We start from the raw sequence: 22,186 nt of genomic DNA, 5'->3' as shown, positions 1-22,186 counted from the left end.
TCTTTAGAATTCAAACTTTGAGGAGAAAAAACTTAGCGAGTATCAGTTCAGTCTTTGAGCAATATGTAGGCAATACTTATTGAACTGTTTGGGGTTTACTGTACACTTTAGTCTCTGAAGTGAGTTGTTCGCTGATGCAATTTGTTGGGATTGTTTACTGAAATTATTTGGTAATTCCTGCAACGCTGGGAAACTGACACCATTTTAGTGGGCAGCAGTAGGAGAATATTCGCAATTAGCATTCTAACATGATATTACTGAAGTTAACAGGCATTTTGAAAGATGAATTCTTGCTGTTAAGAAGAGAGGATAAAAAATCGGAGTGGTTTTGAAGTGGTTTTTGACTGCTAATTTTAAAGACTCAAGGGGGAAAGCGGTACAAGATATCATTGGGTGTTACAACAGTAAACAAAACGTTTGAAAGCAGCTTTAATGTGTTGGCGATAAAATCTTGTTTAAAACTTCAGTTGCTGAACCAGAAGAAGAGATGAATTAATCCACAATGTCATATCAGTTCTACTTCTAAAAATATCAAGTGCTTTGAAATGTGGGTTGGGTTGTGATTTTCTGCTGTGATTTAATTCATGCATCAGATGGCTAATGCACCTTAAGGTCTAGTTTATTCTTTTAATATCCAGATATTTTCATATGTACAGTAATAATGATAACAGTAGATTATAAATAATAACAGGATGCAAATGTTTCAGATGCAAAAACTGTCAAATTGTTTAATAGCAACTAAAATGCATAATCAATTCTGCTATATTTTTGAAAGTTATAGAAAAACAGCTAAAATGATAGAAAAACAGCTAAAATAAGTATTAATTCCGTCTCTCCATATGCTCAGCCATCGGCACTTCAGATAATCATCTGAAAAACAACAGATCAAACTTTTAGCAAAGCCACATACATATGTGCTGATTTGGTGCTCAAGACAGTTCTTATATCAATGTTGAAAACCGCTTAAAGGGGCTAGAAGTACGAATTTTCATGAATTCATCATTTTTTATTGCCAATGTGTGATCCGCTTGTAATGAAACTTAAAAAAACTAGACCTTCCCTGACTTCCTAGATAGTCTATTGAAAGCCTGTAAATTTATTTTTATATTAAGGACTTGTGATATTTTTGCAGAGAAAATCAAAAGTATGTGACGTTTATGCGTGCTCCTGAGAGCCTCTTCCATATGACACATGAAACAAATGATTATGTTCAAGATAGGCCGAAAGAGCTATTCTGTACTGTAATGTCAATGTGTCATGCAAAGAGAAGGGATTAATTCAAACTATAATCTCAACTTTATTATCAAACTATCATAACAGTGTAATTTTAATGACCTCATCTGTCAACATGATGCCAGTGAAGCAGAATTGGGTTCAGTCTCTTGTATGTTACGGCATTAAGTTGCTGGCTGCAGTTCACTTAACGGCCACTGGTGTCGCTAATAACAAGGGTTTCTGAATTCTATATTTAGCCCCCTTTCTTATTTTTGTAGAAACCATGATAATATTTTCAGGATCCTTTGATAAATAGTTAAAAAGAACAGCATTTGTTTAAAATAGAAATCTTTTGTAACATTATAAATGTCTTTAAATGAATTTGGGTATTAAATTATTAAAATATGCTCATTCATTTTTATATAACCTGCTCAACAATTACTGTACTTACAGTGGTGTTTATGCACATGGGGAGGTGTAGTCAATCACAGCGAATTCACCTGGAGGTATAGAAACACAACATGTTTTTTTTTTGTTTTTTTGCACTACATTGTTGAGCTTGCCCCAATAAAATAAAAATGCATTATGCTAAGATTAAATACAGGCTCGTGAAACACAATTACACAACACATATATCATGATGTCACTAAGATTTATGTAAAACGAAAATTTCAAACATTAAAATGGAAATAGGTTTTCCCATTTTTTATTATTTATTTTTACTTAGATATTTTTTAAATGTATTATCATTTTTGATGGGTTTATAATAAAAACCCTCTATTGCATTTCCTTTCAGACTTTTTAGCGTGCACAGTGATGAATGAACACGTACTGATCTTGTAGTAATCATAGACTTTCACCACAGCTGGTTTCAGGTTCTGCACCGGGACGTCCTGCAGGAGCTGCAGGCTGACGGTCTTCACCTGCTTCTTTTTCAGCTGGACGAGAACAGAAAGTTATTTTAATGCAAGATTGCGAAGAGATTTATTTTCTATGGGGTACGGACATAAAAACATGTCAAATATACAGGGTTCATTTTGATTTCATATTGAATTTATCCCTTTTATTGTAACAAAAAAAAAAAAAAAAAAGACCATCTATGCCAAAATTTTAATAAAACATTTTGATGAAAGATTACGAAGATAAACAAATGTATAAGAATGTTACAATACGTGAACAAGGTTGATTTTGATTTCATATAGAAATATAGTGCATTTAGTGTCAATATCTACCCTGGTAATCCAGAGTTCTCGCGAGAGCACAAGTTGAATTTGCTCAGCGAGTTACTCTGGTGTCGAGTAATGATGCTCATTAAATATGCCCCTCTATCTGAGCTGCACCAATCACATCGGTTTATCTGATATAGGCGGGCCAGAGGCGAGCTAAACAGATGACGACAGCACGTTGAAGTCATTAGTAAACATTGCAAGATGGCTATGGATGAACACCAGTTGTTTGAAACGGCTTTGGCCGCTACAATGAACGAGTTAGACTTGGCTTTTTATCTAAAACAGGAACAGAAGATGCCGCTCGAATCGTTCCTTTGCAAGAAGGACGTTTTTGCTGTTTTACCGACCAGATACGGTAAGAGTATAATCTAACAGTTAGCTCCACTGGTAGTTAAGCGTATGGGGATTTATTGTTGTGATTGGTCGTAGTGTTATCCAATTGCGTGCAGTGAGATTTTCAAATGCATGCTTGGTGCCGCCCCTCGAGCTGGCCGATTTTCATTAGTCGACGCCAGACCATTAATCTTTCAGATTTAGGTCTGGATTTCCAGGCTAGTCAATATCAGCAATCCATCCCAAAAATGTTTCAAGCCCCTCAAGGTATTTGACTAAATCTAATACGCTCACCCCATCCAAATATATAATGACATGATCCTCGTCCAGATCCACTCGTTTGACGGTGGGGTCTTCCTTCAGCTGTGGAGACAAAGAAAGGGGGGATTGAGAGCGAATCAAACATTGCCTGCAGTACTTGAGTTCAAAAGAGTGCCAGAGCCCTTCAAGTGTCACTCACAGCCTTCAGAGACGTCTCATCCAGCTTAAACCCAGACAGAAGCCTGATGTTAATGATCACCATGTTGGTCTCCTCTCGTGTGCCGTCATACCTGTCATACAAGCGCTCCAACAGTCACAAACAGGGTTCACAACCACACATTGTTCGGCATGTAGTCTGACAGACAGCTAAGTCTATTAGGCCATTAAGTAGGTTCCATATTCATTCATTCTTTCTTTCTAGAATCAAATGTATACAAGTTACTAATTCATTTCCTTATACTTTACATTTAGCAGTATAATTCTAAATTGGATTATACATATACTCTATACATATATTTTATATTTTTATAGTCATTATCATTCAAAAGTATGATGTTGGTAAGACTTTTTACTTTTTTTATTTATTTAAAATTCTCTTATGCTCACCAAGGCTGCATTTATTTGATAAAAAATACAGTAAAACAGAAATATTGTGAAATATTATAATTTAAAATGACTGTTTTCTATTTTAATATATTTTCAAATATAATTTATTCTTGTGATGGCAAAGCTGAATTTTCAGCATCATTACTCCAGTCTTCAGAGGCGCATGATTCTTCAGAAATCAGTCTAATATGCTGATGTGCTGCTCAAGAAATATTTCTTATTAATATAATTTTGTAACATTATAAATGTCATTGCTGTTTCTTTTGATCAGTGTAATGAATCCTCACAAAGTAAAAGTATTAATTTATTGGGGAAAAAAACACTGATCCCACATTTTTGAACAGTAGTATATATTTTTCATATTTATAATTTTTTCTTCTCCTATTTTTTTGATTTGCATGCATAGGTAAATACTTTTATAGTGTTTTAGGGTGTATTACCTTATGTGTGTCACTATTGTTTTTTTTGTTGTTTTTTCATATGGAAAAGAGCTGTGTAAAAATATCTCTCACAGGTTTGAAAGGACATGATGGTGAGTAAATAATGACAGAATATTTATTTAATATCCCTTTAAATAATAATAGCATGTATAGTAAGTATTTAAATAAAAAGGATAAATAATGATATAACAAATAAAATTTGTTGCAAATAAGCATGTTAAAAGTGTTATACTCATGAGGGCTGTTGCCCTTAATTGAGACAGTAATAATTGTTTCTAACAGAAGAATGGCTCACCGGACAGTGGTGGTTAATGTAAAAGCTGCGTTTCTCGTGTTGTTGCAAACCCCAGTATTTGCTTTGACGCTGAAGGCCAATGAGTCTGGAGGAGGCGGGATATTGTAGTGCAAGGCGAACTGAGAGACAAATAACAGAAGGATTTCATCACTTACAGTAGCTTTTAAAAGAATAATTCACCCAAAAATGAAAATTAAGTCATGTACTCATCCTCATTCCGACCCCATATGACTTCCATGTATGATCCATACGAGAAGGAAGAAGGTTATACATGTTTGGAACAACATGAGGAGTAAATAATGACACAACTTTCATTTGTGGGTGAACTATCCGCTTAAGTTCTCACACTGTGCTTCATAAGAGGAAGCGCACAGACCTGCACAAACACACAGCCTTTGCCTTCTGCTCTGAGCTTGTATGTGCCAGTAGTTTGCTGAAGCTGTTTCTCCTGGTAAAGCAAGCGGTTGTTTCGGTTCACGGTGAACTGGTTTTTCTGGCCTGTGGGGGAGGTCACGGTGACGGTAATAGATCCTTCTGGATTGTAGGTGGCAGCACTGTACTTAGCGAGGGCCTGGAGTGCTACTACAGTATCCTGCTCACAGAAAAAGAGGGAGAGCAACACCACTTACAGTCATTAATGACAAAACACATAATAACAACTGAGAGGGGTCTAAAAAAGCTGCATGAGATGTATAACATTACCTGGGTAGAGGAGAAACCTCCATAGGCGTTCTGCTGCTTGCTTAGCCAGTGCACTATGCCAGCAGAGTAGTTTAGTCCAAATCCGGGTAGAGAGGGTCCCGAAAGCAGCGCCAGCAACACGTAAGCACTCATCTCTACCTCCACAGAGCCCATCGTCTGAGGATTATTAGCCATAGTCCAATATCGTCCAACACCTGAAGTGATAACAGCAAGAACACATAAGACTGGAACACCGAGGTCTTGTGATCGTGTTTTTAAAAGCTAATAATCTAGATCATGGGTTTTCAAACTGGGGTCCACAGAAAAAAAATAATTAAATAAAAATGAAATCTGTGTTTTCTCCTCTGTGAAAAACAAGGAATTGTGGACAAATTAAGAATTTGTTCCCTCAGTTTTGTTTAATCGTGGCCACAGTTTAACTACATTAAAACAAGGGAATGAATTACCACACTGTAAGAAACAAATCTATAGAAAAACAAATCATATTCTGGCAGAAAATTACCTATCCCCCGGTTTCACAGACATGGCGTAAGCCTAGTCCTAGACTAAAAGGCATGTTTGAGCTGTTTTAACTGAAAGCAGTTTGCACTGGCATATCTTTAAATATGCATATCTATAAAATATGTGCCATTGTTTATCTCAAGATGCTACCCGTAATGCTTTTTTTTCTAAGGAACGTCTAAGGAACGTTTATAAAAGTTACTTAAATGTCCTAATTAAATAAGGCCTAATCATGGCTTAATCTAAGCCCTGTCTGTGAAACCAGGCCTTAATGTAATCCGTTTTATGGACATTACCCTAAAACACAACGCAATAATTAAAAATACATGTAAAACACCTGTGAAAAATGAACATGAAAAATTTCTTCATATTAACATGAGGCTGTATTTTTACGCACTTTTTTCTGCAGTGTACAATGTGGCCATGATTGAACTAAAACAAAGGAATGAATATATAAAATATGGAAACGAAAAAATAAAAAGTGGCCAAAAATGAACATGTTGTGAGAATTAATTCTTAAAGTGATAGTTAACCCAAAAAATGTACTCACCCTCATGTCATTCCAAACCGGTGTGAATGACATGAGTTTTACAATCTCTTTATGAACTTTCTGAAGCGTCAAAATGGTAGCTGTGTAGCTGTCAATGGAGGGACAGAAATCTCTCAGATTTCATCAAAAATATCTTCATTTGTGTTCCGAAGATGAACGAAACGTATGGGTTTGGAACGACATGAGGCTGAGTAATTAATGACGCTTTTCATTTTTAGGTCAACTAAACCTTTAATTTGTGGCCACGATTATTTTATTTTTTTTCATGTGCTGGACTTCGTACTATAGAAATAAATTGAATTGAAATTTAATTGAAAATTTTACAGAAAATTAAAGACACAAGTAATAATTTTATTTCTTGGCTTCAATGAAGTATATAAGTTTAAGTAAATGTGGTAAATTTAGCAAATGCAAAATAGAAATGCCTTTAATATATGAAAAAATATAGGAACTTTCTATATATATATATATATATGTATATATGTATTTTTGGAAAATATACATTTTGCACATAATCTAAAGGTGAATGGTACCTTCTCTTCTGGCCTGCTGGTCCAGGTTGGAGAGGAGGTTCTGCCTCATCTGCACATCTCCAGCAAGAGTGAAGGTGTAGGACAGCAAGGCGGTGGCGTAAGTGTTGGTAATGTTACGCGAAGCCTCCTTTAGACACGCAAGGCTTCTCACCACCATGGCATCCTTACACAGCATACAAAAGACTTAATGAGTGTGTGCTTCCTTCATTAGTCACATAATCTATATTGAGTTAGAATGATCTGTAACTACAAGAGTCCATCCCTTAGGACCCATAAGGGGGGGTTTACTCACAGATGTCTGTACTCCTAATTCCAGTAGCGCTGCAGTGATGTATGCAGAGAGAGTGACTTCATCACTGATGCCACCCTGTAAGAGCAAAGCATCATCAAAGATCCTTCCCACCCTCAGCACTTCAAACTCCTCCACTTATTGCAATATAACTGACATTGCCAGAGTGTGAAATCATGGACCACCAGACTAAAAAGCCACTTTCCTCCCCATAAATGACTCTGATCCATTACCTCTCCCCGAATCATCTCCTCATCCCACTCATCGCTGTGACAGCTTTTCATCTCATCACATTTTTCTACCATATTTCTGAAACAGTATTTGATATTTATTTATCTGATTTTATGTAGAAGATCAGAAGATTTAATCGTTACTCTATGCAGATGACATTAGAACATCAACAAAGTTTTCTTAATCAGTATCAGTAGATTCGATGTTTTCCGGTTTAAACATCTTTAAAAAGAGATCTGAGAATAAAAAATGTGTTTAAAACAAAGGATACAGCTTATTATATAGCTTATACAGTGTATTTTAAACATGAACCTCACTAAATCCTGATACATAAACTCCTACTGCACACCGCAAAAGAAAAGCCCTGCAGATACCAATGTTCAGTTCATGTGTGCTGTCAACACCTATCAAATGAAACCTTGATGGATGGAGTTTTAATGGCTTGATTAAATATCTCTGCCTGAAAAAATAACATCTTGACTGAAACACTTTGATCACACTGGTTTTCCAGGCCAAAACTCTTATGAAATCAGGAAACCCAACCAGATAAAGTCCAGGTGAGGAGAACAACTAGACCTGATTAAACCGGCTGGTTTAAGATGTTTTTCAGCAGTAGATATAGGAACTGAGCACGACTCTTCTGTTCTCACCATCATCTCAATGTGGTAAAGCCTCCCAACAGAGGCGAAGCAGCCGTTGTCCATCTGCTGTTGACCCAGCCAATCCTTTGCCCTGTCGATGTTGTTCTGATCTATAAATATGTACCTCCTTGCCCCACCGAAAGTCTTCATCACAAATGCAGTTAGCCTGAGGAAACAATATAAATTGCTGTCAAATTCCTACACTTCAGTAAATCTTCTTTAAAGTCCTGTGGTGATCAAAGCTTTTAATGTTGTTTATATGTCTATGTGGTGTTTTTAATATGCTTTAAGACAAACCATGTGCAAATTCATAAGTCAACACCATTGCTGAGTATTTTCTCCTTAAAGGTGCATTGAACCAAAGAAAAGTCTCAAAAATGTGGTTTGGAATCTCTGGTGTTTCTGACAGATCACAAACTACCTAGTTACCAATAACGTCAACGTGTGATCGTCAATCAGTGGATCTCTGAGCTGCTGCGAGTGAGTGGAGGTGGGGCTAATTTGCATATTCATAAAACTGCGTATACTAAATGAGGCAAGTGGAGTTACATTCAAGCTATTTGCATTAAAAAAAAATTCAAGGAAAATAATGTTTAAATATGTCATTTTGGTAATCAAAGCTGAGTTTTAAAGAATACAATTTTGACTACAGGGGGACTTTAATAGTTTTCAGGAAGTTTCCTTGTGTATAAAGTCCATGTGGACTAAAAACACCTGACCAGAAAGGCATTAAATCCACATACGGGAAGCCAGAATCCACAGCACAGTAAGTCCTAAGTTAAGCAACTGAATGCTTTCATTGTCTCTGTTTCAGACTCACCAGGTGTTACCAGAAGGATCATTCATCCCAAAAGCGCTGTAAGATCCGTCATAATGCTGGTAAGTCAGCTCTCTCTGATAGCCTGCAACACAAAAAGGATGTTTTATTTTAAATTTTTTATTGGGGTTTAATATTTCTCTCATTAAGTTATGATTCACCCCTGAGTTTTTAATCAAATCCATCTGAGGAATGATGCAACGAGAGTTTTGGTGAGCTAGCTTGAAAAACGCTAAACTATTTAACTAATTGTCTACAAGTTGACATATTGTTAAAATATCAACATAGTTCATTTTTTATTTAAAAACTGCAAAAAACTTGACAGCAAACAATAATTTCCTAACAGTATTTATCTCTTCCCCAATAAATCTATTTAAACTTATGTTTTTATAAATAGTATTTACTGTTCCGTAAGATGCATTAATACACAATAATCTTTTATTTCATAACAGATTTTCTCACCGCCCTCCAGGAAGGTTCGGGCTCTTTCTTTAATCTCAGGAGTGAGTTGCCCGCTGCTCTCCAGGTACTGAAGGATGTAAATATTGGGGGCAAAAAGCAGCATGTTCTGCTCTCCACAGCCGTATGGCATAGCCAACAGATTACCAATGTTCTTCAAAGCACGACCCATAAGATCACCTAAGGTCCAAAGAGCCAAGGGCATACAACCATTAGTATGATTAAAAATCTGAAAACCTTCTAATGAGAGGAATTATATTTATTACATATCATTTCATATTTAAATGCTAATATGAGTGTACATCATGTACATCTTCCAGCATATCTTTAGGCTCACCCAGAACAGTGACGAAGCTTTTGGCAGAATCCTTGACAAAAACATTGGGTAGAGTGAGGGAGACGGATGTCTCCTGTGGACGGTCTAATGGAATAGAGAAAAAATGTCAAACACTTTCTCATGTTGTACTTTCATTTTCTCTAATTTCTTGTAAAAAAAACAAAACAAAAAAAACATGCAGTAGGGTTCAAATTGGAAGCTTTTTTGAAACTTTGAGTTTTTTAACATTTATCCATTGCAATACCTTGCTCTAGGCCCTGTTTACACCTGGTATTCGTCAATCCGATCACAAGTGGACGAGGCTAAATAAAGGTGTAAACAGTGTCTAAAAAGTTTTGAGCTTGTCCATTTTTTACCACTTCCAGAGGTAGTCGACAATGCATGATTCGAATGAATTGCTTTCGTAGTGTAGCCGCTCATGTGGTCAAATGTTTTCGAACAACCACAAAAGCCTGCCTGCCCTGCGCCTACTAACCTAACGCGTAAACATTATGGGAAGTGCGCTAGTCAGATGGGATTTTAACTTTCGTCCATTAGATTAAAAGATCTGAAAAAGCCCATACAAGAAGTGGTCGAAAGTGGACAAAAGAGACCAGGTGTAAATGGGAATGTGTCTCCCTCGTCTACTTGTGATCTGATAGACCACAACGCATCTTAATATCATGTATAAACAGGTCCATAGACTTGCACTGTAAGTACATTGCTAAAAAACAATGTTTGCTTATTTTTACAAAAGTGAAGATCAAATAATTCAAATTCTTTATTGATTAAAACAGACAACACAACACAGTGTAATGCCACTAACCTGTTAAGCAGATGAGTTCATTCTGAGTGACGGACTGTTTAGTTCCCTCCGCCTGAGATGGATGGATGGATGGATAGATTAATAAATAATAATACATAGAATAAATACATTTCACATTTGCATTCAATTACTGTTAACTATTTTACAAAGACCCAAAACAATATCCAAATAGCTATTATCTTAAAATATCCTTTAGAATAATAAACACAGTATGACAGATGAATTTGTGTTAGGAAAGTGATTATGTAACGTTCATTCCATGTTGACTTGTTAGCTTGTTGTTGGAGATTGAGTCACATGATTTCAGTAAGCCGGTTTTTAATAGCGCTCACATACAGTAAAGGCACGTACCTCCACCAGAACGCTCTGCATCACAGTATCAATTCTGCCTTTGTCCGGAAAAGTCACCACTTCATTGCCACACAGTTCTCGGGTTTTCACCGCCTCAGCGCGCACTGTAATGTTCACCTTTCCTGTAAAACACACACACACACACACACCAGTACACAATAATCCTTTGTGTGGATTTAAGTTACAGAAAAACAAAGTGCCCTGGGGCCTGCAATAATGCAAATATGTGACAGTCTAGGCAGGACCTGTTAAAGGGATAGTCCACCCAAAAAGGTTTCATTCTGTCATAATTTACTCATGTCCTGTATGATTGTCTTTGTTCTGTGGGACATAAAAGAAAATATCTGAAGAATGTTGGTAACCAAACAGTTTGGGTTCCCATTGACTTCAAGTTCCATCATATAGACAAAACCAAAACTGTGTGGTTGCCAGCATTCTTCAAAATATCTTCAGGTGAAAGAAATAAAAACAGGTTTGGAATGACATGAGTAAAATTAATGACAGAATTTTCACTATATCCCTTTAAGACATTCCTATTTTAAGTGTGATACAAAGCCCTGGTGCAAACATGAAATAAACTTTTCAGTTTGTGGAACCAATTTCTGTTTGTTTTTGCTCATATACAGTACATGGACGTTAAAGTATCTGGCTTACCCAGGGCAGAAGGCGTAACAATCCACTGAAAGGTTTTGCTCTCTTCAGAACACACACACTGAGTGTATGTGCAACCTTTACACGGCCGAGCGGTGAACTGCTGTGAGTCTGCCAGCGTGACCTTCACCTTTATTAAAAGACACATAGATTTTGTATGGTACCAGTCTACAGGAAACGGTTTTACTACAAACGCTTGCAAAACCACTCCAGGGCATGCAGGTAAACAAATTACCGGGCCTTACCATGATACATTTGGGGAGGTAGTTGAATACAGAGGCTTTGAGAGTGAATGTCTCCTCACGGATAACAGAGTAAGGGAGGGAAAGGCTCACAAAGAAGGGCTTGAAAGCAATGAGATTGGTGTTGGGGGCCAGTCCAAACCCGGCAGGGGATGTGCAGAAAGCCCCTGCTGCCCATTTAGTGATGGTGTCCGGGACAGTCTTTGCAACATCCACAGATCCTGATCTCCTGGTGAATTAAAAAATATATAGTGCTTCTGTATAATTTAAAAAGACTGTGCCGTATATATGGTTTACAGTAATCCAAATTGGCAAATAGTTCCAAAAGAGGGCTGCACATTATGAAGACCCCCCCCCCCCCCCCCCCCCCCCCCCCCCAAGATACATACCCCACAGGGATAAGATCCCATATCCAGGTTTCCGGAAAGAATTTGCGGATCTTCCCAGCAGGATTTCTCATATTTCCACCAAAACCCGATCCCGTCGGGGCCATTTCAACGCGCTCACCATCACCCACTGCAGCTGTTCGAATTGATAGTTTGTAAATCCAATATATAAAAAAGGGCATTTCTAAATCCTAAACAAAATCAAATTACTTACATTCCCTCATCAACATCTCAGTACAAACAACAGGTGCTTTCACATCCGAGTTGGTAGCGATTCTGATTCCAACTTCCTAGAAGAAAAGCAAGCTTTATGTGATGGATAGTGTACAGTGAGGCTGACATTGGAAGACCTCTGAAATAAGAAGTGTTGTTTATCTTACTCTAAAGATGTTGTAGACATCATCTCCGATGCTGTAGTGAGGGTAATAGATGCTGCGCCTGCTCCTCGCAAGTTCAGCAAATTCCGTCTCCAGAGGACGCCGGCAGGGGTAAGGCTCCATTATTTCCTCAATGTTGTATGGGTACCCCCACAAAAACTGGACTGGTAACATTCCAAAGACCTGTTGAATAATGATAAGATATTGATTTGTAGAATTGACAATGTTATCTCCTAATAATCCCTGAAAAACATTATTAAATTGCCATAAGAGTGTGAATAATATGAATAATATAAAAATCCAGTTTAAAGCACATGTTGCAAGTTCTTAGAGATGTACTTGTATTCATGTTTCATGTGATTTTGTGACATTTGTTGCACTTTCAAAAAACAATTTTCTATTTAATAATTAATAATTAAAATTAATGTAATTTGGTGTAACCAAAAAGTACAAAGTAATGACATATTTTCCTTACACTACATGCATTTTGATATTTTTTTATATTAATAAGCAGTGAAGCAGTTTTGTTAAATTCTTTTTAAAATATGTTAACAATATTTTAATATTAAAAAATATTTTATCAAAAATGCGTCACTTATTTATTACTGCAAATAATATTTCTAATGTCATGTGCAACCATCAAGTAATTGTTTTAAATATTAACAACCAGTGAAGTAGTTTTGTTGAAATATTAAAAAAATATTTTAAGAAATAATTATAATTGGTTATGCCAAACTACTAAGTTTCTTTTCAAGAATTGATTTCTTTTAATAAGGCTTTTTTTTTCATTATTAACTTGTTTTATGGACAGCTGTATCACTAAAAAAATGTACATCATGAGCCCCCAAAAATCTATCTAAAAATCTGAATTTTAACTGGGAATTTAAAAACATGCTTATTATGGATTGGAAGAAGTGTATTCAAGTGTATTCTTTTTTTTTTCCAACTCATTCAACTGTTGAACTCATCTATTAGTTATAGTTGTAATGTAAGTTATGATGTAACATACAACGGCTGCATTGAGCTCAGCCTCTGGCCTCAACAGAAGCACACTCTGATCGATGGCCCGAACGGAGCACAAGGAGCCAGGACTGGCTTTCAGGTTAAGAGATGTCTTCTCTCCAGGTAGCGCCGTGGGAGACGAGAAGTTTAAAGACACCTGTAAAAGCACAAGCACAGTCTCATCACACATTCATGATTAAAAAAATACATCAAAGCTTGAAGGGCACATTGAATTCTGAAATGGGAATTCATGTGGGATTTTCTGACCTTGTTTGGCAAACATTCTTCAATGGGGAAGTTCATACTGTCTGCTACTGCTTCTCCGCTGGGAAGAACTGTGTAAACCAACACCTGAGCGAATGGAGTCAGAGCTGCTGTCTTCTTCAGTGAGAATGTCAGCTCTCCTTTGTTTTCTATTATGAGAGAGAGAGACCATTTATGAAAGAAAAAAACAAAACAGGCACCATAAAAATACACTTGTACCCTATACAGAACAATGTTATTTAAAACAAGCTGTGTACCTTTTCCAGTCTTCACACTCACGGACAGACGACCATTTAAAGCCATGCTGCCTTTGGAAAGGACCTGGAAAGCAAAAGGTGGATAATTGCTAACAATTTATGCAATGCTATACAGAGCTCTACAGCTTGATTAACATTGCGATATTTTTCATCATCTTTTCTCTCATAGTGTAAAACAGAGTCACCCTGCAAAATTTAGGAAACCTTCAAGAAAAATTCAGTTTCTCAACCAAAAAAGGGGCAGAAACACTGATATTAAAATTCTGGCCAATTATTTTCATATTATGGCAGCAATGGCTGATATTAAAAGTCTAAAATCTTTTTGTCTAAATAAATTCAAATTAAGCATCACAACATTATACTCTACAGTATGAAAAAAATGGTTATTCATTTTGAGATTAGCTAAAGATTACATTTATCAATGTTTTTGGTGTTTTTTAAAATAAAATTTAAGTGAGCATTAATCTAAATGTAACATTTGGGGAAATAAGCTTGGACAATTAAATTATATAATATAAAGGTTATATTTAAGGTTCCGATATAAAGCTGTACAGATAAAAGTATGAAAAAATGGTTATTCATTTTGAGATTAGCTAAAGATTACATTTATCAATGTTTTTGGTGTTTTTTTTTATTAAATTTAAGTGAGCATTAATCTAAATGTAACATTTGGGGAAATAAGCTTGGACAATTAAATTATATAATATAAAGGTTATATTTAAGGTTCTGATATAAAGCTGTACAGATAAAATAATAAATCTCTAATATTGGCTATGACTAATATGGTACTGATATATCATGCTTCGCTGAAAAGGTCAAAAAGCTTGTTAACAATAAAACAAAGGACCAAGCAATAGATGGACAAATAAAAAAAGAATGTCAATATTAAACATACAATATAGAAGAAATCCAAGGTGTTCTGGCCTGGTTTCAGAGCATTGCCCTGAATGATGTAACTGGCCACCACAGTTGCATCACTGTTACAGCTGAGCTTCCCTGAAGCCTTCTTCAACATCAGGAAACTTTTGCTTTTGGAGTAAAAGGGTCTTATGTAGAGATAGCCTGATGGATAATATCTATTACCCCAATAATCAGTCCGCTCTTCTCCCCTATGTTGGACCTAATAAAAAAAAGTTTGCAAATAATTTTACTGCACATGTGAAATGTTACAGTAAACTGCATTATATACATACTGTAAACATCACGTTATAAAACAAAAACATTACTAACCTGTAAAGACACCGGTTTTTCTGACCACGCAGAAGTGTTGAAAGAGAAAATGGCAGAACCAGTGCTGTCTGTCATCAGTGTCACATTAACAACTTTTTCACCATTATCAGCAAAGACAATCACTGGCTCATTTTTCATCGGACTGGACTGTTGATTAGTGACCACAACCTTTAAAAAAAAACATGAAAAGAAAGATAAAAATGATTAGCTCACAAACAAATGTTACACTTCCTGTACACAGTATCGCTATGCTAACAGCTAAACAGGTTGTTAATGCTAATGCTGGTACAAACAGTTATGGTACTACAATTAACTTTATTCTAACTTTATAAAGATACTTCTGGACTGCAAAGTTACTTTTGGAGCAGCTGTTACCTTTCCCTTAAAGAGCAGGCCAGGCCTGTATGTTTCTGATGTGTCCTCAAAGTTAACATTGACATAATCACTGGTAAACGTGGCTGTTGTAGTAGTACCCGACACAGTTATGCCTGGAGGAACAAAAGACCATGTTTCATTACTCTGTATAGGAGAATTAAAATAGACAGCTGCGGTTGTTCTACACTCTCACCTGTTCCAGACTCTTCCACATTAGAATTCACTTCGAAATTTCCTCTGAATTTTAAGCCAAATTCGGTCACATTGACCACCCATGACCCACAGCCAGTCTTGTCAGTCTAAATAAGAATTAAATTAAAACAGTAATTTAGACTTTTAAAATACTAACCCTTGTAAAAAAAATAAAAAAAAGAGAAGTATACTTTAGCAATAAAAAAAGGGTACTTATTACAGAAATAATATACTTTTATAATATACTGCAATGTTTTCAGACATTTTGTATGATAATTGCAATTGAATGAAAGTCTATTACGGTTTCAATTTATATTAAATGCTAATAGCTGAAAAAGTGCTTTTTGAACCACTTAATATGACTTTAGTTTCATAATTACTATTGTTGCCAAATATACTGAGAAATATTATGGAAATTGAAATTTAACACATTTAAAATGTATTAACTTTAAATGTAATATTGAATAACATACTACAGCTAAAATTATATTCAAGGATTTTACATGTGCTTTAGTGTGTTAGCCAACATAATTATCTAAATAAGTTCACTTCTTTAAAGCATGAAAAAAGATTATTAAAAAATAGATATATATGTACTTTAAAGTAAAACTTTTAATTTGACATTATTACAAAGTTTGCTTTTTAAAAGTATACTTAAGAGTGTTAAGAAACATTCATGAAAGTGTACTCTCTTTCAGTACAGTATACTTAAGTGGCCTTTTATTTCATTAATATTATATTATCTGCAAGTACAGTTTACTTTTAATATTAGAAGTACACTACAAGTGCAAATTCAATACAACTAAGAGCACTGCTTCTTCACCAAGGGATAATGGTGTAAAACAGAAGTTTTTATATAGCATAATGCTGTTTATAAAACACTAGCAATTTGTGTCAGAAATACTGTTCACTAAGAAATTGCATAGAAAATGATTATCAGCTATTATGGCATTACTATTAGCTCATTGTTATTTCTTGGACTTGGGACCTTATGAAATATAAAGATGCTTAATAGGATACATGCTAATTAGTACAGTGTTTTTAGGATTACAACCCAAAAGGTAACGGTTTTGTGTGTGCAGAAGGTAACTCACCATCATTGAATACGATTTGCATATGTCATCCGTTTCATAAGGGCGTCTATAATGATAGTAATACCCGGAATTCCCACACACTTTAGCATTCACAGCCCCCTGCACAGGCTTCCCATAAGTGTATCTACAGACAGTGGAAAAAAATTGATCTTGATTTTTTTTTTTTATCAGGCTGAACATATCACTGAAACAAAGGTATGTGCCTAATTTTTTCTGTAAAGAATTTAACATTATTTGAACAAATTCTTACTTTGCACAAACTTTCAGAGTGACCTCTTTGTCCAGGGTGGTTATTACAGTTGGAAAATTGATGTTCACTTCATATTTTGGCAGAACTAAAAGAGACATGTGGGAAAAAAACTACTAAATATAATATCTGATCAATATTGGATCGCATATAAAAGCTGATTTCTAGTTCTGACCATATTCTTTAATTTCAAAGGTGTGTGATGTTTGTTGGTTCTTCTCATCCCAAGCAGTGATTGTGTAGAAACCCTGAGTGGCTTCTGGAGATACGGAGTGGAACAGGTCCAAAATTCCAATCCTTGTTGACTGATTCAACCACTGACCAATGCGATTCGAGTTAGGGTCCTAAACAACAGTGGCACATAATGAAAAAAAAAAAAACTTACAGTGCTTTTGCAACTGCATTTAAGTAACAAACAATGAACCAATCCTGGCTGCTTGAAGGTTTTTATACCTGGAGTTCTACAGTTTGAAACTGCAAGAGAAAGACAGAAGAAAATTATTTCAGTTAGATAGAAAATAAATACATTTATTTATTTAAAATAAAATAAAATAAAATATAAAATAAAATAAAATAAAATAAAATAAAATAAAATAAAATAAAATAAAATAAAATAAAATAAAATAAAATAAAATAATAAATTTTGTATATATATATATATTATTATTATTATTTTATTTATTTATTTATTTTTCATGTAAACTGAATTAAACCTACCACTTGATTGCGAGGCAAGAAATTGGAATCCAGAGACACAATGCGAAATTTAACTGGAGAAAATATGAGAGAATATTAACATGCAATACAGAAAGATTCACAGGTTCAGATTAGTAAATATGAGTACGAGTACTGACAACTGAAGCTATTGTGGAATAATTTGGATAGAGAAATATTACTTGTTTGTCCTGGCTTGTAGATAGGCCTGTCTGATTGGATGAAAATAAGATTTTGGGGGGGGTTTATGAGGATCTGAGTGGTTTTGTTCAGGGATATTGTGCCTCCTCGGATTGCAATGTTGACGGATGCCACAGATGACACAGTGACTAGAGGGACCTGGAAGATACAAAATAAAATAGGGAACAAGTACAACTCCATGATATAACTCCGCTTAGTGAATTGAAAACATCAGCAAGACTGCAGGGACCACGGAACAATTCCTTAGTGAAAAGAATGTGCAAAATGAATAATAAATGCAAGTTTTAGGGTTTTAGTTGCACAATAACGATATTTTATATCTCATCATGGATATGCTCTTTAACACTGATGTCATTTTATAAGTGTTGTTCAGACATGATGTATACAAAAGGCCTCTATAACATAGCATTACCAGATACACTCCAGTACACTCTGTTTTGTTAAGCTATATTGAGTAGCCTATACCAACCTTAAACGGGACGCATTTGTAGAAATCCTTTGTAATGGAGCCCTGTTGTAGAATGGTCACATTTCCACTGTCAGACCTCAAAGTTACCACTAAAGAAAGTGGTTCTTTGGGCTCATGGATCTGTGCACACAGAGTCTCTGTGCTGCCACTCACCGCCTGGGAAGTGACAGCCACCAGGTATATGCTAAAAAAAAGACAAAACACAGAGAAATATAGACTTACGAGTTTGGTTGATGCCGTATAAATGTGGCACTATGAATTACCTTAGAATTCAAAAATAAGAAGTATTATATTTAACCAAACAATACATTGTGCATAAGACAAGACATAAGTATGGAGTAATTACAAAAAAAAATTTAAATAGCATTATTTCAATTATCTTTTGTAACATCATAAATGTCTTTATTGTCAATTTATATTTCTCAGCAATTTAATGTGTCCTGGTGAAATTAAAATTCTTTAAAAAAAAAATGTTGGTAATGTTTCAGTTTCCACAGAAATTTTAAGCAGCAGCAGCACAACATTGATAATAGTAAGAAATGTTCCCTTTCAGTCAGTCACGACGAGTTACGTCAGTGACTGACGAAATGGGGGTTTCGCTAGAGCCCTATCAAGTCAAGTCAAGTCAAGTTTATTTGTATAGCGCTTTTCACAATACAGATTGTAGCAAAGCAGCTTCACAGTATTAAATTAAAATAATACAACAAAGTTTGTTTCAAGAGGAATTTATTGATTGATAAAATTAGATTAAATATCCACAAAATATCCCCAAGTATCACCTTCGAGTTATTAGAAAACGAGCCAATGATATGAAAATACCATGGGTCTGCGGAATTTGCATCGCGAACTCCGCCCCACCGCGTGGGTATAAAAGGAGCCGTGAGTGCAATCTCGCATTATGTTTCTTCTTCGGAGCCGAAGTGTTCTGTGTGGCTTCTCTTCGCCTTCGACAGCAACGAGCGTCTCTCTTCAGCAGTGTTGGTGTGACGGCGCGTTTCAGCGGGTTCACGTTCCTGCTGCTCGTCTGTGCAGTGACTTTGCTCATGGCTCGTGTTCTCCCCTGGGCGATTCGGCACTGCTGAGAGAGCTTTTCTTTTTCAAAAAGACGTCTTTTTAAAGATGTCTCGCCCGTGTTTCTGGATGTGGGCGCATGATCCATCCGGCTGATGGTCACGAGCGCTGTCTAGCGTGTTTGGGCTTTAATCATGCTCAGACAGCGCTCGTGGATGAGTCATGTTCTCATTGCGGGAACAATGACCATCGCGGTGTTAAGATCAAGACTCAATTACCTCCGTGGGAGTAGAGTCCCCTCTGCCACACCCAAATCTATCTCTTCCTCGAGAGGGGATACTTTGGCTGGTGGCCAGGGTGATCTGAGGGTTACAGTGTGGAATAACCCGACGAGTCTTCCTCGGGCCACACCCCCCTGCACATCGCCGTGGAGCTTCCGGGTGAACCTGGTTCCTTTCGGGGACCCAGTGCCAACGTTGCCCGAGTCGGATCCAGAGCTGATGGCCATGCTTGCCCGGGCAGCTGAGAGCATCGAGTTGGAGTGGCGCCCGCCGCCCTCCCCCGAGCGTTCAAGGCTGAATGATTGGTTCCTGGGGGTGGCGCGTGCTGGCGCGCTAACAGACATCTGTAGAGCTGCAGGCTGGGCGACACTGACCCTGAGTTCCTCCCTACACTGTTGATGCCATCACCAGAGTGATGCCCGCTTGGTCAGCCCTTGTGATCTGTTAGGCGCCTCTATGTGCATGGTTCCCCGGTTGGGCAACCCCCACATGTGTATTTCCACGGTAAGTCTCCTCCGAGCACGTGTTTTCCCTCTGCAAAAACCCTCTTGCCATCTCGAGGTTGAAACATTCCACCCTGCGGGTTGGTCAGGATATCTCTGAGTTCTCCATATGCATCCCGTACTCGGGTCATATGTGTTTTCTAAGTCCTCCCTGCAGATAGGCACTGTGTCACATATTCCATCTGGGATATGCTAACGTTACCCAGCATACCTTGGTATTGCTTAGCCTGGCCCTTCACTCGTACTAACTTCCACGACACTGGAAGACAGCCGCATTGGCGAGATTAGATTGGGACCCCCATTTCGTCAGTCACTGACGTAACTCGTAGTGAGTGTGACTGACTGAAAGGGAACGTCTCGGTTACGTATGAAACCCTCGTTCCCTGAAGGAGGGAATGGAGACGTTACGTCCGCATGCCACTGCCTCTGTACCGCTGAAATGGCCGGGGCGCACAGTCTTGGCTCCTCAGCAGAAACAAAATGCGAGATTGCACTCGCTGCTCCTTTTATACGCACACGGTGGGGCGGAGTTCACGATGCAGATTCTGCAGACCCATGGTATTTTCATACCATTGGCTCGTTTTCTAATAACTCGAAGGTGATAGAGCTCTCTAGCGAAACCCCCATTTCGTCAGTCACTGACGTACGTAACGTCTCCGTTCCCTCCTTCAGGGAACGAGGGTTACATACGGAACCGAGACGTTTCTTAAGCACTAAATCAGCATATTTTAATGAATTCTGAAGGATATTTAAAAAACATTTATAAAATCTTAATTATTCCAGTCATTTATTATTCCACTGTATGTAGTTCGTTATATATTTAAGTAAAAAAAAAAAAATTTAAGTAAAAAGTAAAGCTTTACAATTTATGAGGGAAAGGGCATTCCCAGAATTTCCTGCACACAAAAAAAATCACATTTTATTCTATTTAGCATTTTCAATTATTTAGTTAACATTTTAGCATTAGTTAGTGTTGTGTGAGACTAGTGGTGTTTTATGTTTGTATGGGTAACAGCGGGCTCTCTTTACATTGTTACTAAGTTGCTGGAGAGGCCAATATTGATATTAGCTCAGAGATTTAATAGATAAAACAAGCTGCCATTTTATAATACTATTTAATGTAAAATACGGTGACCAATGCTCGTCACAATGCTTTTTCACCCCCGTAAATAAAAAATAAAAAAAAATAAAAAAATTACAGAGTGAGAACACAGTGCAGTTGTTCTAAACTTTTCATCAGTGTTCACTGTAGTTGTGAAAGACGCGCTCGTGTAGTCCTCGACCTGCAGTTTTCCTCTTTACTCTACCTTCGGTTATCTGGTAGCCTATTTGTGGAGATAATAATCATAAAGGTTCTTACGGATCAGTGGCTCCACTCGTTAGGGAGCATTGAAGCAGCAGCAGCGACAGTAGCGAAAGCAGCAGCATCCTGACTCCTGAGCAGTTATTCCGGCACATGCGCAGAGAGCTCGCCCACTGATCCTTTCATTCAAGTGCGCACTTTTATACACCTCTGCCTCCTCCCTGTCGACCCCACCAAGGCAAGGAAAGTTGTGCAACTGGTATGAGTTTGATAAATTGGGAAAAATACCTCCTGTGTTGTGTAACAATAAATTGGAGTGATTCATTAAGGTCAGTTTTTGCAAAGAGGCTGAATGGGTTAGCCTACACTTTTTTTGTTGTTTGCAAAGATTACTTTGACAAACAATCTGTATTGATCATTCAGTTATTTGACACTTGGAAATGTTATACATTGCAAACAATAAAATAAAATATAAAATAAAATAGTTAAAGGACTTGTAATCTTTTTATCAGGCATACTATTTATTCCAATGACTTTTAACTCTTGTCCATCAAGCTTGACAAACCTTAAACTATTAGAATACATCATAAAAATACTGTTACTGTGAGGGTAAGAAAATAATCTTAGGACATTTTCTCTTCATCCACATGTTCATTGAGAATTCTATAATCATCAATATTCAAGTTGCATCCCACACAGAAATAATCCAATGTTTAGTATAATGTGTAGATTAATTTTTTTGTTAACACAGTATATGTTTCATGCACATGTTACAAAAATATCATTACTTTT

General features: G+C 36.7%; 1 protein-coding gene across 1 annotated transcript; it reads right to left on the bottom strand.

Annotated features, from left to right (window-relative positions):
• Positions 1 to 701: 701 nt before the first annotated feature.
• LOC309506963 (alpha-2-macroglobulin-like protein 1) lies at positions 702 to 21,568 on the bottom strand. The gene is made up of 36 exons (XM_082181006.1): positions 21,452 to 21,568; positions 18,297 to 18,480; positions 17,809 to 17,965; positions 17,630 to 17,682; positions 17,366 to 17,386; positions 17,088 to 17,256; positions 16,916 to 17,000; positions 16,666 to 16,789; positions 15,573 to 15,678; positions 15,380 to 15,492; positions 15,005 to 15,172; positions 14,670 to 14,894; positions 13,775 to 13,838; positions 13,521 to 13,666; positions 13,261 to 13,410; positions 12,255 to 12,434; positions 12,089 to 12,164; positions 11,878 to 12,010; positions 11,492 to 11,717; positions 11,250 to 11,376; positions 10,596 to 10,717; positions 10,245 to 10,296; positions 9,440 to 9,523; positions 9,106 to 9,282; positions 8,647 to 8,728; positions 7,836 to 7,992; positions 6,958 to 7,032; positions 6,666 to 6,828; positions 5,082 to 5,275; positions 4,756 to 4,971; positions 4,380 to 4,498; positions 3,238 to 3,328; positions 3,072 to 3,140; positions 2,048 to 2,153; positions 1,667 to 1,715; positions 702 to 870 (listed from the first exon to the last, which is right to left on the bottom strand). The coding sequence occupies exons 1-35, from the start codon at positions 21,547 to 21,549 to the stop codon at positions 1,675 to 1,677; spliced, it is 4,353 nt and encodes a 1,450-aa protein (XP_082037132.1). The 5' UTR covers positions 21,550 to 21,568; the 3' UTR covers positions 702 to 870; positions 1,667 to 1,674.
• Between the last annotated feature and the right edge of the window lie 618 nt (positions 21,569 to 22,186).

Source organism: Leuciscus leuciscus (assembly GCF_965113295.1).
Source record: "Leuciscus leuciscus genome assembly, chromosome: 9".
In the NCBI taxonomy this organism is placed as follows: domain Eukaryota; kingdom Metazoa; phylum Chordata; class Actinopteri; order Cypriniformes; family Leuciscidae; genus Leuciscus; species Leuciscus leuciscus.
Note: the sequence above shows the minus strand (reverse complement) of the source record. Positions and strands in the feature narration are given on the sequence as shown.

Coding starts and splice junctions, on each gene's coding strand:
- LOC309506963 (XM_082181006.1), bottom strand. CDS start 21,549: ATGTGCCGGAATAACTGCTCAGGAGTCAGGATGCTGCTGCTTTCGCTA. Junction 9,283..9,439: donor AAGCTTCGTCACTGTTCTGG/GTGAGCCTAAAG, acceptor TTTGGACCTTAG/GTGATCTTATGGGTCGTGCT. Junction 3,329..4,379: donor ACATTAACCACCACTGTCCG/GTGAGCCATTCT, acceptor CTTGTATGACAG/GTATGACGGCACACGAGAGG.